The following is a 15,934-nucleotide window of genomic DNA, read 5'->3' as shown; positions in this document are numbered from 1 at the left end:
GCTAGAAAAAAAATCTTGGTAGCTAAAATATAAGAAAAGAAGTAATCCTAGTAATATAGACAGCTTGCACAAAATTTCTGTTAATAATTGCACTTACGGCTCACTGACAAAGAGATTTTGCAACTGCCGAGGTTTAGCTAGCGTTAATCCGAACTAATCAGATTCTTCATAAATATATATTACAGCAACAGCTGTTCCGAAGCCACATAATCTTGGGCCAGTTACCGAAGTTGATCCCATTACCTGTTTGCCACAGCTACAACCTTTTTTAGGGAGATGCCTAGTGTGGTCCTTTGACGACAGCTTTCAACAGACCACGCGGTTTCCTTCTCTGGAAATTCTGAATTTCAAGGATTACTTCAAGCCAAACTTCACTCTACAAAAAGCGGGAAAGGGCTAGGTAAGAAAATGATGGCAAGTTCAGTGAACCTTTGGATTTTAAACTGGTATATCTACTGGTGAGAGAATTATGTCTTATTTACATTCTCCTATATTTTTGATTAACTGAAGCGACAACTACGCAAGCACTTCCGTGACAGATGGCAGTGTTGAGTTTTTACTACCAGCGCCAGTTTCCACTCTTATAAGCTTTCCATACTTTTTTAGATAAGTTCTCTTTCAAAACAAACAGAATTATAAATGGAGTAATATAATTAGTTTTTAAGAGAAATTAGTGTTTTTAGCTTTATGAAGCCAGTGACCGAAATTGATCCCGTTACCTGTTTGCCACAGCTACCACCTTTTTTAGGGAGATACTTAATATGGTCCTTTGACTACAGCTTTCAACAGACCACGCGATCTCCATTTACAGAAATTCTGAATTTCAAGAATTACTTCAAGCCAAATTTCACTCTACAAAAACCAGGAAAGGGCTAGGTAAGAAAATGATGGCAAGTTCAGTGAACCTTTGGATTTTAAACTGGTATATGGTGAGAGAATTCTGTCTTATTTACATTCTCCTACATTTTTGATTAACTGAAACGACAACTATGCAAGCACTTCAGCGCTAGATGGCAGTGGTGATTTTTACTACTAGCCCCAGTTTCCACTCTTATGAGCCTTCTATACTTTTTTATATAAGTCTTAAGACCTTTCAAAACAAACAGAATTATAAATGAAGTAAGATAATTAGTTTTTAAGAGAAATAAGTGTTTTTAGCTTTGTGCAATTTGCACAATGAGAAACTAGTCAAGAAATTTAGCGAGATTAAAAGATTTTGTTGCTCTGCCTCAGTCATCGCTATACAAAAAAAAAACCAACGTTCATGGGGGGTTCAGAGGCTTGTCAAAGAAAAGCCAAATCCGCAAAAGATTTTGAACCTAAATATTCAAAGATCAGTGGTTGCTTCCAAAGAAAAATGTATGAAACAAACTTCTCCGGGGAAGCTAATCCGTTAAAATAAAGCCCTAATCATGAATTTCAAGGATCCTTACTTGAAAACAAATTTTCAATAGTTGATGGTAATAGTAATTTAAATAGCAAAATAGTTTGATAGAATAGAAATAGTGATTCGTCAAATAAAAAATGAAAAAGGCTCATTAATTTCTTTAGCTCCAGGTTAACATTGAAAAAAAAATCTGCTACAATGGGCAATATTCGTTGATACCACTAATGAGCAATTTTCATTAAAGCTATGTTGAAACAGAACTGTGTCTTGTCTGACTGTTGCCAATGCGTAGAAAAAAAACTATGGAGTTGCCGTAAAAAAGTCATTTTTTTTCAGTTACTTTTCAGTTCAAAATTAAGAAAGTCGGCCACTAAATTTCCGTGACAAGCATAACTGTCTGAATCATGGGCAGCCCAATAGCGATGCCTAATTAAAGAAGGATGTTGGCACAATACATTTTTTGTTTTGTTTTAGACCAGGGCACTTCGTATAGAAGGAGTTGTCATAGAGACTTGAGAAAGGGCTCATTTGACTGGAAAATGTGAGGGCTAGTCCCCTTTTTAATAGTCGAAAGTGATTAGACCGCAACCAGATACCTCCTCCCACGCCCATCATTTCCCCAAGCAAAAACCAAATTTTTTTTAGATAGCCCTTTTGCTAAGCGTAGTTGAAAGGTCCGGATATTATGTCTTTGAGAATGACACCCCCCCAAGCCCTCATGGCAAGGGTTGTAAGTTATGTCCTAGTGGAATATACAGTTTTTCTTATAGAAAGCATGGTCGTATAAACTTAGGAGGGGGTTATAGATCGGTAATCAGAAGTTCTAGTGCCCTTTCTTAAAAGTCAAAGTGATCTGAGGGCAGCTACCACCTCCCAAGCACATGGTATTTTCTCAAAATGCATCTAATAGAAATTTCGAGATGGCCATTTTACTCAAAATAATCCAAGATGACATAAAAAAAGGCTTTCGAGGTTGAAATAAGCCCCTAGAGCCTAAGGGCAAGAGTTACAAGTTATACCCCGGTGGCATTTAAGGTTAATATTGAACCGATTGTTGCATAAACTATTGAGGAGGCTCAGTTGGTTGAAAATTGAAACTCCTAGTTTCCTTTTAAGAGTCAAAAGTGATGGAGGGCAACTAGCTCCCCTTGCTTGACTACCTCTATTTTCACAATACACATCTGATTGAAATTCTGCGATAGTGATGATGGTTTACAATAGTCCATAGAACATATAACAATCCCTCCAAGGTTGGTACAGCCCCCCGAGCCCTGGGACAAGGATTGTAAATTCTGCCCTGGGGCATATAAGGCTTTTATGGAATGGGTTTCCGTATACACTTTAGATGGGGCTCATGTGATTTGAAATTGGAAGTTATAGTGCCCTTTTTAAGAGTCAAAAGTGATTTGAGGGACCCCCCTCCCCACGACGATCATTTTCCCAAACACATCCAACCACAATTTTGAGATAAAAATGTCGCTTAGCGTAGTTGAAAAGCCCAGAAACTATGACTTTGAGAATGACCCCCCCAATCCCCTAGGGCAAGGGTTGTAAGTTATACCCTGGGGCATAGAAGATTTTTATGGAAAGAGTGGTCGTAAAATAGTCCGAAAATCACATAACAAGGCTTTTGGGGTTGATAAAACCACCAAAGCCTGGGGGCAAGAGTTTTAAGTAATGCCCCAAGGGTATTTAAGTTTTTTATGGAAAGGATGGTTGTATAAACTATAGAAGTGGCTCATTTGGCTGAAAATTGGAATTTGAAGTTCCCTTTTTATAGTCAAAAGTGACGGAGGGCAACTAGCCCCTCCCCCAGTGTCCCTCTTCGTCAAACGCATCTGATTGAAATTGTGAGATAGCCATTTTATTCAAAATAGTCCAAACACATATAGCAATGCCTCTAGGTTTGATAAAAACCCCTCAGAGCGCAGGGGCAAGGGCTGTAAGTTTTGCCCGGGGGCATATAAGGTTCTTACGGAATGAGTGGTCATATAAACTTCAGATGGGGTTCATTTGATTTAAAATTGGAAGTTCGTGCCCTCTTTAAGAATCAAAAGTGATTCGAGACTTGCGCCCATCATTTCCCAAAACAAACAACTAAACAAATTTTGAGAATTCTATATTTTTTTCAGTGTCGTTGAAAGGTGCAGTAATTATGCGTTTGGGGATGTCCTTCCAGCCTCAGCGCAAGGTCTGTAAGTTAGGTGATGTGTTCATTATTTACGTACAGTATGTGTTACTGCAGAAAGGTATGCATGTTTGACTTCTTCTTTCCGAAAATATGAAGGGCATTACAACGAGTCGGTCAAGGAATGTGGAGGGGAGTGTTGAAATAAATCAAGTATGTTATGCGTATACGGGTTGTCAAAAAGGGTTTAACACATGAATGACTAAATGTATTAATTTGTAACTTTCAGGAAATGATCAGGAAGATGATAAATTGACCAAAAAGGCAATATTTGCACGCCACTACAACTACAACTGCCATTGCTTCTACTGCTATCACAATTACTACTACTACCACTGCTATCAATAAAACCACTACTTCTGTAGCGAGTACTACTAAGGCTGAGGATATGGAACATCTGAGGAAATGTTAAGAGGAAATTTTAACTAAATCAAAACATACTATGTACATACAGATTGCTGATATGGGCACATTAGCAATATTTTTGAAACTGCCTATTGTATTAAGAGGAAACTTCAGAGGCATCATGAGTGGGATGTTCAGTTGACCAAAAGGTAAAATGTACCTCTTACTTCAACAATTAATACTGCTGAAACTGCTGTTACAATTAATAATAATAATACACTATTACTGCTACTACTGTTCCTACTATGATACGACGAAAATTAAGGCAACGCGTATGAAGGTGAAAATTTGAAAGAATATTGAGAATTCAAAACACATTATGTGCATGCACATTGTCAAAAGGGAGTATCTCAAGAGTGGATTTGGGTATTAAGTTGGAGCTTTTAGAAAATACTTAAACAGAAAGATCAATTGACAAAAAAGTAATATGTGCATGTCATTACTAACACTACTAGCACTGCTATTTTTATTAATACTACTACTGCTACTAAACTACTTCAACTCCCACTTCAACTGCAACAACTTGTTAGGCTTAAAGCATTAAGATAAAAAGAGTGTCAAAAGGGCATATAAGCACAACGGTTTGCCGTACAAAAGTTAAACTTCCATCTGACTTGATATGTTGTCGATTTACTCTAATTTCGCACCAGAGCAACAGTCGTCGCTTGCCATGGTAATTCAGTTGCCAAATCAAGTGATTTAACTTGCTTTATCGAGCAATATACATGAATATTGAGTATTCCAGGATTTTTTTGCGTGTGGACCATGGGAATTTAAGAATAACTCCAAATTCCCAGGATTTTAGTATTTCTAATAAATCTGATGATTCCCCTTTGAAATGTTTACCTACTGAGGACATTTATTGGATAACATAGCTAGAAGCAGTTTCAAACTATATTCATGGTTGGTTGATTTATTACGTAAGTGAATGTTGGCTTGAGTTACTTTCAAAGTTAAGGGTATAATAATACATTCTAGGAATTTGTTCAAATCATACTTTCTTTGGTATATTATTAGAATTTTCTGCTTATTGGGAATGGTCATCATTTCTTTATTCTTCATTCTTTCTGGTTTTTTTTTGTTTGTTTTTTTTATTCATCTTTTATAAGAAAAAGTCAATTCACAAAAATCTTTTTTTTTCTTAAAATGTACTGAAGAAATTCACAAAGAAACGTTTGTTTACTCGTGTAATAAGTTATGTGTCCTAATTTGGGAAAAACGTAACAATAGTACCAAGGGATACGTTTGTTATGCATAGTAAATTATGCGTCCTAATTTTTGGGAAAACACCAAAATGGCATTAGAAATAACACCATTATATTATTATATTATTATTTTCATATATATAGATATTATGTTATATACCATTAGTATATATATATATATATATTATATTATTATATAATATAATTATTATTAATATTATAAATACATAATTATATATTAGATAATTATATATTATATAATATATTATTATAATATATCATATTATATATTATTATATATATCATATGCCATTATATTAATACCATTAAGAGATAATCCAAGAAGCAATTAGCTGCTTACCTGGCAGTGGCCCCTGGATATGCTGGGGGTCTAAAACAGGCTATACCTCTCTGTCGTCTCCTTCGAAACGCTTGTTCTACTAATTTTGCTTCAGACTGTGGATCAATCCTCCAAAAAGATCCTTTGCCAGGTTCTTCTTGAGATCTTGGGACTTTGATAAAATAGCGGTTTAAAGATAAATTATGTCGAATTGAATTCTGAAATAAATAAAGATATGTATTCAACATTGGTCTGTACATATTTTCCTTTTACTAAAGAAAAATTAAGTTAAAATAAGTCTCAAAATCAGTAGTCAAATATAAATTTTAGCTAATGGTTGGTCTATGTTATTTTCCTTATCAAATAAAACTGTTCATGGTAATAAACGGCAAACCAAAACCGGGAAACTTGTCAAAAGAAACCAAAACTCTAACAGATTTTCAATAATAATAGAAACATAAAAATTTTTGCTCGTTATACTGGTTCAAAATATTCAGATTCACATTACTTAAAATTTACGCATTTTATGATTTGCCAAATTTTTGATAAAAACACCACCAAAAAGGGCACGATCCTAATAAAAATTCAACATGTGAGTACCCAAGAATAGAGGTACGAATCTCCATTTATAAAAAAAATCCTCTCAAAGCAAAGCGTCAATTTCTGCCATTTGATGTAACACAGCAATAATTTGGAAATACATTCCCACTTTCAGAGGGTATGCTGCCACGCAGCAGCACAATTACCCCTGAAAACATACACATTCCTTAAAAAATAAACAGTTACTATATACCGTCTAGAAAGTGATAATAACCGTTATAAGCTATTGCATAGTTACGCACCCCTTATTAGGTGAAAGGTCATTGAATCTTTTTAAGGGGGAGGGGGGCTGAATGGCCAAGAAAGTTTTTAAGTCTAGATTTTTAAACTTTCCATGAGATGTCCCCCAATAAACATGGGAGAGGAGAAGATGTTTGCTCTTTGACCTCTGCATTACAAAGGAATATAAATGAACTAAGCGTGCAATATGGGTGGTGAAGGGGTCATAGCTCGCCACTTATTCGGATATTGTAGTTTCTTACGTAAAGCTGTAGCTTTAGATACAACAATAATTGATACAAAAATTTGAACTTCAGCGCAAAATACAGTTGATTGGGCAGAAGCCTTCTGCATATTTAGCAAAATACTATTTTACTGCATAAAGAGGATACACCTATGAGCCTTTTTTCTACAGCATTTTTATATGAAAGTAAAATATAAAATTAAAGTGAGGGGAAAAGGGGTGGCAGTCCCATTCATAACTTGGATAATCTTGTATAGCATATTAGAAACGATGGGAAATCGAACTTAAAAGACAATTTTTGCATAAAACTAGAGTGACATTAAAACTACGAGAACGGAAACTTCCCTATATGAGGGCTGTGCAAATCTCAAGTTATTGACCTTCAAGTTTAACTTTTTATTTCAATCAATGCATCCAGCATGAATACTCTGACACAAGAACCTTGTGGCGCAGAATTTTGATTTTTTACCACAATGCTTGAAGAGTGATAGGCTCAATAGTTGCATTTGGTATAAACAATAGAATTGCTTTTCTTTCCAAATATTTGTAAGACTAATCCTTAAATAAAACACTTGTATTTACAAAATTCCCATATACGTTGCATTCTGAGATGCTTTCAGGAAAACACTTGTCAAACTTCAATACACCAAGCAGGGCATCAGCGGCCCTTATACAGTAAAACTAATAGTCGTTTCAAGCTTTAACGTCATTCTATACTTTCAATAAATAAAGGACATTTTTAAAAATCAAGTTCCATACAGACACAAGAAAAGTCGCCATGGAATACTTTAGCACTTACTGTAAAAAAACTTTATTAAATGTTGTCAAAGCTCTCAGCTTAATGATTTTCCATTTGGAGATTACGATGAGTCTAGCAATCACCATAATTACTATTTTTCACAGCTTCGGTGGTTTTAAATTTCCTTCAATGTTTTTAGTAACTAGAATAAGTGCGGCCAAGAACTATAGAGGGAGGGGAAGCATGAAAGTGTTCTTGCAAGAAAGGATTGTGTCTGACATTAAGATAAAAAAAAACAACATTTTGATCCACAAATCCAATTGCTACTATTACTTTTGCATATTTTAAAAAACTTTCTCTAGCAAGTTTCATTGGAATATATGGAAGGCATTGTCCCACTCCTATCTCTGCGAATATGACAAGCACGGTCCGTGACCAGTTTTATCCCCCAAATAATAAGTCTGCAGTTACAAGTACCAGACGAATAGTTTCCTCAGCTTTTATCTGACTCATAGAATAAAAGTCTGCAGTCCATGTAAAAATTTTATTTTTGGTTTAAAAGGTTATCTCAATTTGTTTTAATTTTTCTATTATTTCGATAAGTAATCTAGTAGATGAGAGAAATTACGCATCAAAAGGTTATGCGTAAGCCAATCATAACTAGAGAAATCTAATGAATGTTTCTAGACTTGGAAACATTCCAGATAATTCCCAGAGACTATTTACAGAAGTGAAAAGGCAAAACAAGTTAATATTATTGAACTGTTTACACTCAACTCAGACGAATTGCAGTTGTTATCAACAGCCCACTGACATGAATACTCCAAAATAACAAAACAACAGTTTCACTTCAATACACTTAAAAACATATTCATGGACTCAGTCAGTTTTGTTCAGGGTGAGAGAGTGGGATGGGTTGGTAGAAAGAGCCAGAAATTTCCTTAGGGTTACGAAAGAATCTCTTTTAAACAATATTTTAGTAGTCCCTCCCCCCAACAGCTTTTGGCTTTATCCACGGATGGACATGCCAGCTACAAGATATGAAAAATTGATTACAACAACATTAGCAGTTCATGAAATAAAAAGATGGTAGCAGCCTTCCTCATCAAATGGGCTATGCTTAGTATAGGCTATTCATTTTGATCGTTTTTGAAACTAAGACCGGAAAGTGTTATTGTAGCCTAATTCTCTTATTCACAACACCTTATTGATTGAACATGTCATCCTAGATACGGGAGGGTAGTGGCGATGCAGGATTCGGTTGTTCCCACGGTTTTGGTTCATGACCGCTCGACAGCTTATAGTTTGATTTCACACCTTCATTAGAATAGAAAATACAAGCTATGCTGAAATGCTACTTTGTATATAAACGACTCCAAAGAGACAGGGTTGCAACCACATGTTGCATTTTTAAGGCTTATTTACTTCCAGGAGGCGGGAGAAACCGACCACGACCAGAGAATAAAATAGTTCAGTGCCTCTAGTTCAAAGATGATGACGATTGTCTCAAAGATCATACAATAAATGATGTCACATTATTTAAAATAAAATTAACTTTTCATATTTATTCTGTTAGCAGCAAAAGCTTAGTGTATTAAGGACACTAAAAATAAATTAATTTTTTTAATTGGCTAAGTGGAATGTTACAAAATCATATACTCTTAGTAAACTGGGAAAACCCATCAGCTTAATTTCTATTGCAAAAGATGTTCTATACTAGAATGCAGTTTTCCTGCTGTAACAAAAAAAAGACGCTACCATTAATTGGCAGTAAAGAGCGTAGAAAAAAGCAACGAAAAAACAGTGGCTGAATGATAAAAACTATGCAAAAATATATCCCTAACCTATTGTTTCCAAATAGGAATTGAAAGGATATCATTGAAGAGAAAAAAATCTAACTATGCATTAATATGTTTTTTATTAAAGCTCTTCAAAATTAAACACTTCAAATTATTATTTAATTGATTTACCTACAGGAGAATATTTTAAAAAGACTAATTAGACTATCCTATTCTGTTGTATTTATCCCTTTAGTTGAATACTGATCAATTGTATCTTTTTTCTTCTGATTAAAAAAAAACAAAACAAAAAACATCACGTTTTTACTTAATTTTTCATATTCTCACTATCCTATATTTGTTCAATAGCAAACAGGTGTTACTGATCATCCGAGTGATTCTTGTAATATAGCCTATTATTATATTTGGGATGTACAATCGTTTGGTTCCGATTTTTTTTTTTTTTTTTATCTTCACAACTCAGTGTGGCAATTAAGGTTGAAGATGTTAATAATTGTGTAATAACCAGAATAAATTCGTAGAACCAAGCTTGGAGCCAGGGGGCAAAGTTTTTTTTTATTTTGATATCGTTGGTATTTTAAGGTTTATGCTTACTTTAAAAGCTTTGGCATGCTATTTTTCTGCTCAACGACGGTTTTACTGTATCTCCAAAAGTTGATAAAAATTTTCCTACCACTCCAGAGCTGAGCTTCAGTTCAAGACAACTACCCAATTACGTTTTTCAAATTTGTCATACAGGTTTTTTTTTAATAAAATTTAAAATCGTCGAAAAAAGAAAATTTCTTTTTATAAATAGACAGTTTATTTTAGCCGATCATCAAAACAACAACATGGCGGAGTATAAAGAAAAAACAATAAAAAGGAAAAAGACGAAAAACGATACTTCAAGATTAAACGATTAGATTACATTTACTATAAACATTTGTAACTCGTATATGACGAGCAACGACAGGAAATCATAAAGGTTCTCAAGGGTACCTTTTCTAGCCTTAATTTCCTGTTCTGCCACAGCTTCACGGGGATCTGGAATTTGATACTTATTCAAAAGAGTTTTTCTCGAATAGCGGTATGCGTATCAAAAACTTCAAATATCTACATAACGCGGACCTAACTTTCAGTCTCTCTGTTTCTGTGAACCATTCCCAAAGGAAAATCCAAGTTCGATCTCCGTTACGGATTCAAGGACGATGGATTTTAGGCAAGAAGGCCCCATATATTTTAGATGCACATCTTCGCTAGCACAATCCTCCCGACAGAAGTTCTTCTGCTGAACGTTTACTGACCCATGGCAAATTCTGTTCCGTAAGATAACGAATGAGGAAAATTGACTTAGAACATTAAAGCCAACCATCAGGTTTTTTTTATAACTTCCTGTATTGTCAATTTCAAAAGTACATTTACAAGTAAAATTTCCCTTTATAAATACAAGTTCATACCCTTCTCTAGGAGAAATTCTAAGCAATACCATAATTCCGAGACTAATGCATCCGACGATACGAGTACAATGTCCTTCAGCAGCAAGTTACAGCTGCGGGCTTGTCGCGAAATCACTTATTTCAGAAGAAAGATAAGCCTTAAAAACCTAAATTTTGTCCTTCTGTAAACGATGAAAATGGCCAGATAAGCCGTTTTTCGTGAGGGTTCATTCGTTTAGGCCACGACGATATTAACCATATTGTGTATTTTTTTCTAAATCACCCTCGAGTCTTCTTTCGTATCCCAGACGTATAAGCATCCCCAAAATAAATGAATCAGAACAGGATAGAACAGCCTGATTTTGAGGAGAAAGATGCTTGCTCTTCGCCCAAAAAAAATCACTGAGTCAAAGTTTGACAGTCTTCATTGCATTTACTGGAATATCTTAGGTATCGTATTGAACTTTATACTTGCTATGATGTTTATAGTTTTTGTTAAGTCTCTAAAACACTTTGTTTACATGTCAATTGATGATATTCATTGTTCAGTTTTCCTTTTTTTAAATACTTCATCCGTCGGCACACTATTTCTTTCGTCCAGTGGCTTAATAATCTTCCTCTTTTTTTAGGCATATTCCAAATTGCTTTTTTTAGTATTTAATATGCTGCAGGATATAACAGGTTGTTCAAAGCTGAAGAAAACTTGAATATTGGAAGCTACGATAATGGCAGTGATGAAGTATGGTTTTGAAATGTTAGCACTTCGAAAGGCTGAGGAAGATTCGTTTAACATTTCCGCAGCAACTGTCTACAGATAGTTTTAGCATCCGTTTGATTGACGTATGCCGAATAACAAACTGTTCGAACAATATAGTTCTATCCACACTATTTCTTTCGTCCAGTGGCTTAATAATCTTCCTGTTTTTATGGCACTTGGTATTAACCAAGTGACATATAGCAATCGCCAATTCTGTCGGTCTGTCTGTCTGTCGGTCCCGGTTTTGCTACTTTAGGCACTTCCAGGTAAGCTAGGACGATGAAATTTGGCAGTCGTATCAGGGACGCGACCAGCTTAAATTAGAAATAGTCTTTTTCCCAATTTGACCATCTGGGGGGGGGAGTGGAGGCCGGTTAACTCGGAAAAAATAGAATAATTGAAGCATTTTTAACTTACGAACTGTTGATCAGATCTTAATGAAATTTGATGTTTGGAAGGATATCGTGTCTCAGAGTTGTTATTTTAAATCCCGACCGGATCTGGTGACATTGAGGGGGGGGGGGTATTTGGGAGGGGGAAAGCTAAAACTTGGAAAACACTTAGAGTGGGGGGATCAGGATGAAACTTGGTGGGAAAAATAAACACAAGTCATAGATACATGATTGACATAAACGGAATGGATCCACTCTCTTTGGGGTTGTTGGGGGGGGGTATTTCTGAAAAATTAGAAAAAATGAGGTATTTTTAACTTACGAACGGGTGATCGGATCTCAATGAAATTTGATATTTAGAAGGATATCGTGTCTCAGAGCATTTATTTTAAATCCCGACTGGATCTGGTGACATTGGGGGGAGGGAGTTGGGAGGGGGAAAACTAAAACTTGGAAAACACTTAGAGTGGAGGGATCGGGATGAAACTTGGTGGGAAAAATAAGCACAAGTCCTAGATACATGATTGACATAACCGGAACGGATCCGCTCTCTTTGGGGTAGTTGGGGGAGGGGTTACTTCTGAAAAATTAGAAAAAATGAGGTATTTTTAACTTACGAACGGGTGATCGGATCTCAATGAAATTTGATATTTAGAAGGATATCATGTCTCAAAGCTCTTATTTTAAATCCTGACCGGATCTGGTGACATTGGGGGAAGTTTGGGGTGGGGGGAACCTAAAATCATGGAAAAGGCTTAGATTTGAGGGATCGGGATAAAATTTGGTGGAAAAATAAGCAGAAATCTTACATACGTGATTTACATAATTGGAACGGATCCACTTTATTGAGGGGGGGGGGGGGGGTAATTCTGAAAAATAAGAAAAAATTACGAATTTTTAACTTACGAAGGAGTGATCGGATCTTCATAAAACTTCATATTTAGAAAGACCTCGTAACTCCGATCTCTTATTTTAAATTCAACCGGATCAAGCGTAATTGGGGGGGGGGGCAGTTGGGGGGACCGGAAATCTTAGAAACCTGTAAAAGATACGTGACTGACATACCCGGACCGAATCTGCTCTCTTTGGTGGAATTGGGGGGGGGGGGTGATTTTGAAAATTGATGTATTTGTAACTTACAAAAGGGTGACCAGATCTTAATGAAATTTGATATTTAGAAGGATCTTGTGCTTTAAAGCTCTAATTTTAAATTCCGACCAGATCCTGTGACATTGGGGGGAGTTGGAGGGGGAAACCGGAATTCTTGGAAAATGTAAAAATTGGGGTATTTTTATCTTACGAATAGATGATCGGATCTTAATGAAATTTGATTTTTAGAAGGAATTCATGTCTCAGAGCTCTTATTACAAATCCCGACCAAATCTTTTGACATTGGGGGGAGATGAAGGGGGAAATCTTGGAAAAAACACTTGGAGTGGAGGAATCGGGATGAAGCTTGGCGGATAGAATAAACAAATGTCCTTGATACGCGATTGACAGAATCGTACTGGATTCACTCACTTTGGAGGAGTTGGGGGGAGGGGTTCAATGATTTGGCGAGTTTGGTGCTTCTGGACGTGCTAGGACGATGAAAATTAGTAGGCGTGTCAGGGAGGTGCACAATTTGACTTGATAAAGTCGTTTTCCCAGATTCGACCATCTGGGGGCTAAAGGGAGAGGAAAAATTAGAAAAAATGAGGCATTCATAACTTACGAGTGGGTGATAGGATCTTAATGAATTTTGATATTTAGAAGGGCATCGTGACTCAGAGCTTTCATTTTAAATCCTGACCGGTATTAAGCCTCTTATTTTCCTCTTTAAATCAATCTATTGATTCATAGAATTTTGTTAAAGCTCATACCATATGATCTCTTGGCTCTTCTCGCCTCATCACAAGTGCCATATGAGCTCTTAGCTCTTGTTTTTTTTTTGGGGGGAGGCATATTCCAAATTACTTTTTTTAGCATTTAATATGCTGCAGGATATAACAGGTTGTTCAAAGCTGAAGAAAACTTGAATATTGGAAGCTACGATAATGGCAGTGATGAAGTATGGTTTTGAAATGTTAGCACTTCGAAAGGCTGAGGAAAATTCGTTTAACATTTCCGCAGCAATTGTCTACAGATAGTTTTAGCATCCGTTTGATTGACGTATGCAGAATAACAAACTGTTCGAACAATATAGTTCTATCCCAGTTTCTAGGTCAGTGGCTCCCAACCTGTGGTACGCGTACCCCCAAGGGATACTTGGAAGCCTGAGAGAGAGTGGGTGGAAAAATATCAGTAATGGCGTAATCAATATCTTGGCAGGGTTGCGACGGAGGTTACGGTCGTAGATTTTTTGTTACGCTTTATTAATAATTAATAGATTGCTCATTTTGAGCAATCTATTTTTCCCTATGAAAAATTTTCATTGTTGCCGGTTTAATTACACTTTCATGAATGTGGATATTCTTTGACGCTGCTGTAATCGGGATAGTTATATCCCTATATACTGTCATAGGCTGTCATAGGTATCCCTATGCTCACAAACATCTAGATGGGGTACCGACATATGTACAAGCATAAAACACATTTAAATCTATTTTTCAGTATAAGTCCAACTTTCCAATATATTTTGCCACTCTCCCGACGTACTATTCAATATATTTCCCAACTATCAAATATATTGGAAAATTTGTCATTATAATGGAAATTTTCCATTATAATGGAAGAACCACTCTCCCGACGTACTATTCAATATATTTCCCAACTATCAAATATATTGGAAAATTTGTCATTATAATGGAAATTTTCCGTTATAATGGAAGAACCGAGCGTGCTCTGTGATAATATTATCAGTCATCCAATTATTAGGATAAAAAAAAAACTGGTTTTGCCCAATCACACAGTAAGTAAGGGTAGACCTCTCACTTGTGGGATTTGCAAACTGAAGCAAAACTGAGAAAACTGAAGCAAAACTCATATGCAAAACTGAGAAAGCAAACTGAAGCAGGGAACTTGTCTAATTACAGTGGTCTACAATGGTTGACAAGCAAATTTTTTTTTTTTTTTTTTATATATAGTTAATTCATATTGATATATCATATTATATTATATATATATATTGATATATATTATATATATTGATCTATCTATATATATATTGACATCATATTGATATGATATATCTGCAGGTAAAAAGTCCTGCCACGTCTTTACATCTTAGTAAAGAAAAAACCACAGCCCATAGTAACCAAAATGTAAAAAAAAATGCGTTTTAATAAAAACTGGGCAGTGGGAAAAATAGCCATTTTTTGCTTATGCACGAATGATAACTGCTATCTCGATTGGTCTTAATTTTAAAATGTTATTTTGAAATAACAACTAATGGAATCGTCCAAGGAACCAACTTTCCGATCTCAGATAAAGAGAATTTAATTAAAATTTCGACAAATCCATCTGTGCGTACCAAGTTTGAACATACAAATTTTAATAGAATCTGGGCACGAACAAGGAAAGAATATAAAATCATTGGCGATAAAACCATGAAGCGTCTGTTGCCTTTCCAAAGTTCAGTACTTGTTGAGAGGGGGTTTTCATCCTATGCATTATCAAGAACGAACATAGAAATAGACTTAATGCAGCTCCAGATTGAAGGCTCTACATCTCATTATTTGGTCCGGATTTTAAAAAGTTCAACTCGAATATCCAAGATCAGGGATCTCATTGAGAAGTACTTCTGAAAATTTTCTGTTCATAAATGTTCATGCTAAATTGTTTAAAAATAACAATGCAGAAAGTTATGTTGTTTTAGAATTACGTTGAAAAATTCACCAAGTTAGAATAAATATTATTATTTAAAAAAAACGAAAATCTATTGTTTAATAAATTTTATGGAAAAAATGACAGAAAATTTGTTATTTTCTGACTAATAACAATAACTAGCACTATTTTCTTTTCCTTATAATTTTTGTTTAAGAAATAATTTTATTTAGTTAAAATTAGTATTATTTTCTAACATTATGAATATACTCAGCTTTCATATGCATTGTGCATTTAACTTGTACCTTTAAAACTCAGCCTTTATCAGCCTTTATCATGACGAAGAATATAAAACTATTTTCTTATAAGTATTATAGGTGGGTAAAAGTACCCCGTGAAAATGGGTAGTCTATGATAAAAATTTTTAATGGGTTTTCAGCGGTACGAAATTTGAAAAAGGTTAGGAACCACTATTATAGGGTAATAATCAAAGTAGGGTT

The 15,934-nt window shown here is 35.2% G+C and overlaps 1 protein-coding gene across 1 annotated transcript in view; it reads right to left on the bottom strand.

Annotated features, from left to right (window-relative positions):
* Positions 1-15,934, bottom strand: part of LOC136027243 (forkhead box protein K1-like) — a 69,924-nt gene that overhangs the window by 19,132 nt on the left and 34,858 nt on the right. Inside the window, exon 5 of the mRNA XM_065704317.1 lies at positions 5,547-5,743. Coding sequence (XP_065560389.1) covers positions 5,547-5,743 — 197 coding nt within the window. The remainder of the gene's footprint in view (positions 1-5,546; positions 5,744-15,934) is intronic.

This window comes from Artemia franciscana, chromosome 1 (assembly GCF_032884065.1).
Source record: "Artemia franciscana chromosome 1, ASM3288406v1, whole genome shotgun sequence".
Taxonomy (NCBI): domain Eukaryota; kingdom Metazoa; phylum Arthropoda; class Branchiopoda; order Anostraca; family Artemiidae; genus Artemia; species Artemia franciscana.
Note: the sequence above shows the minus strand (reverse complement) of the source record. Positions and strands in the feature narration are given on the sequence as shown.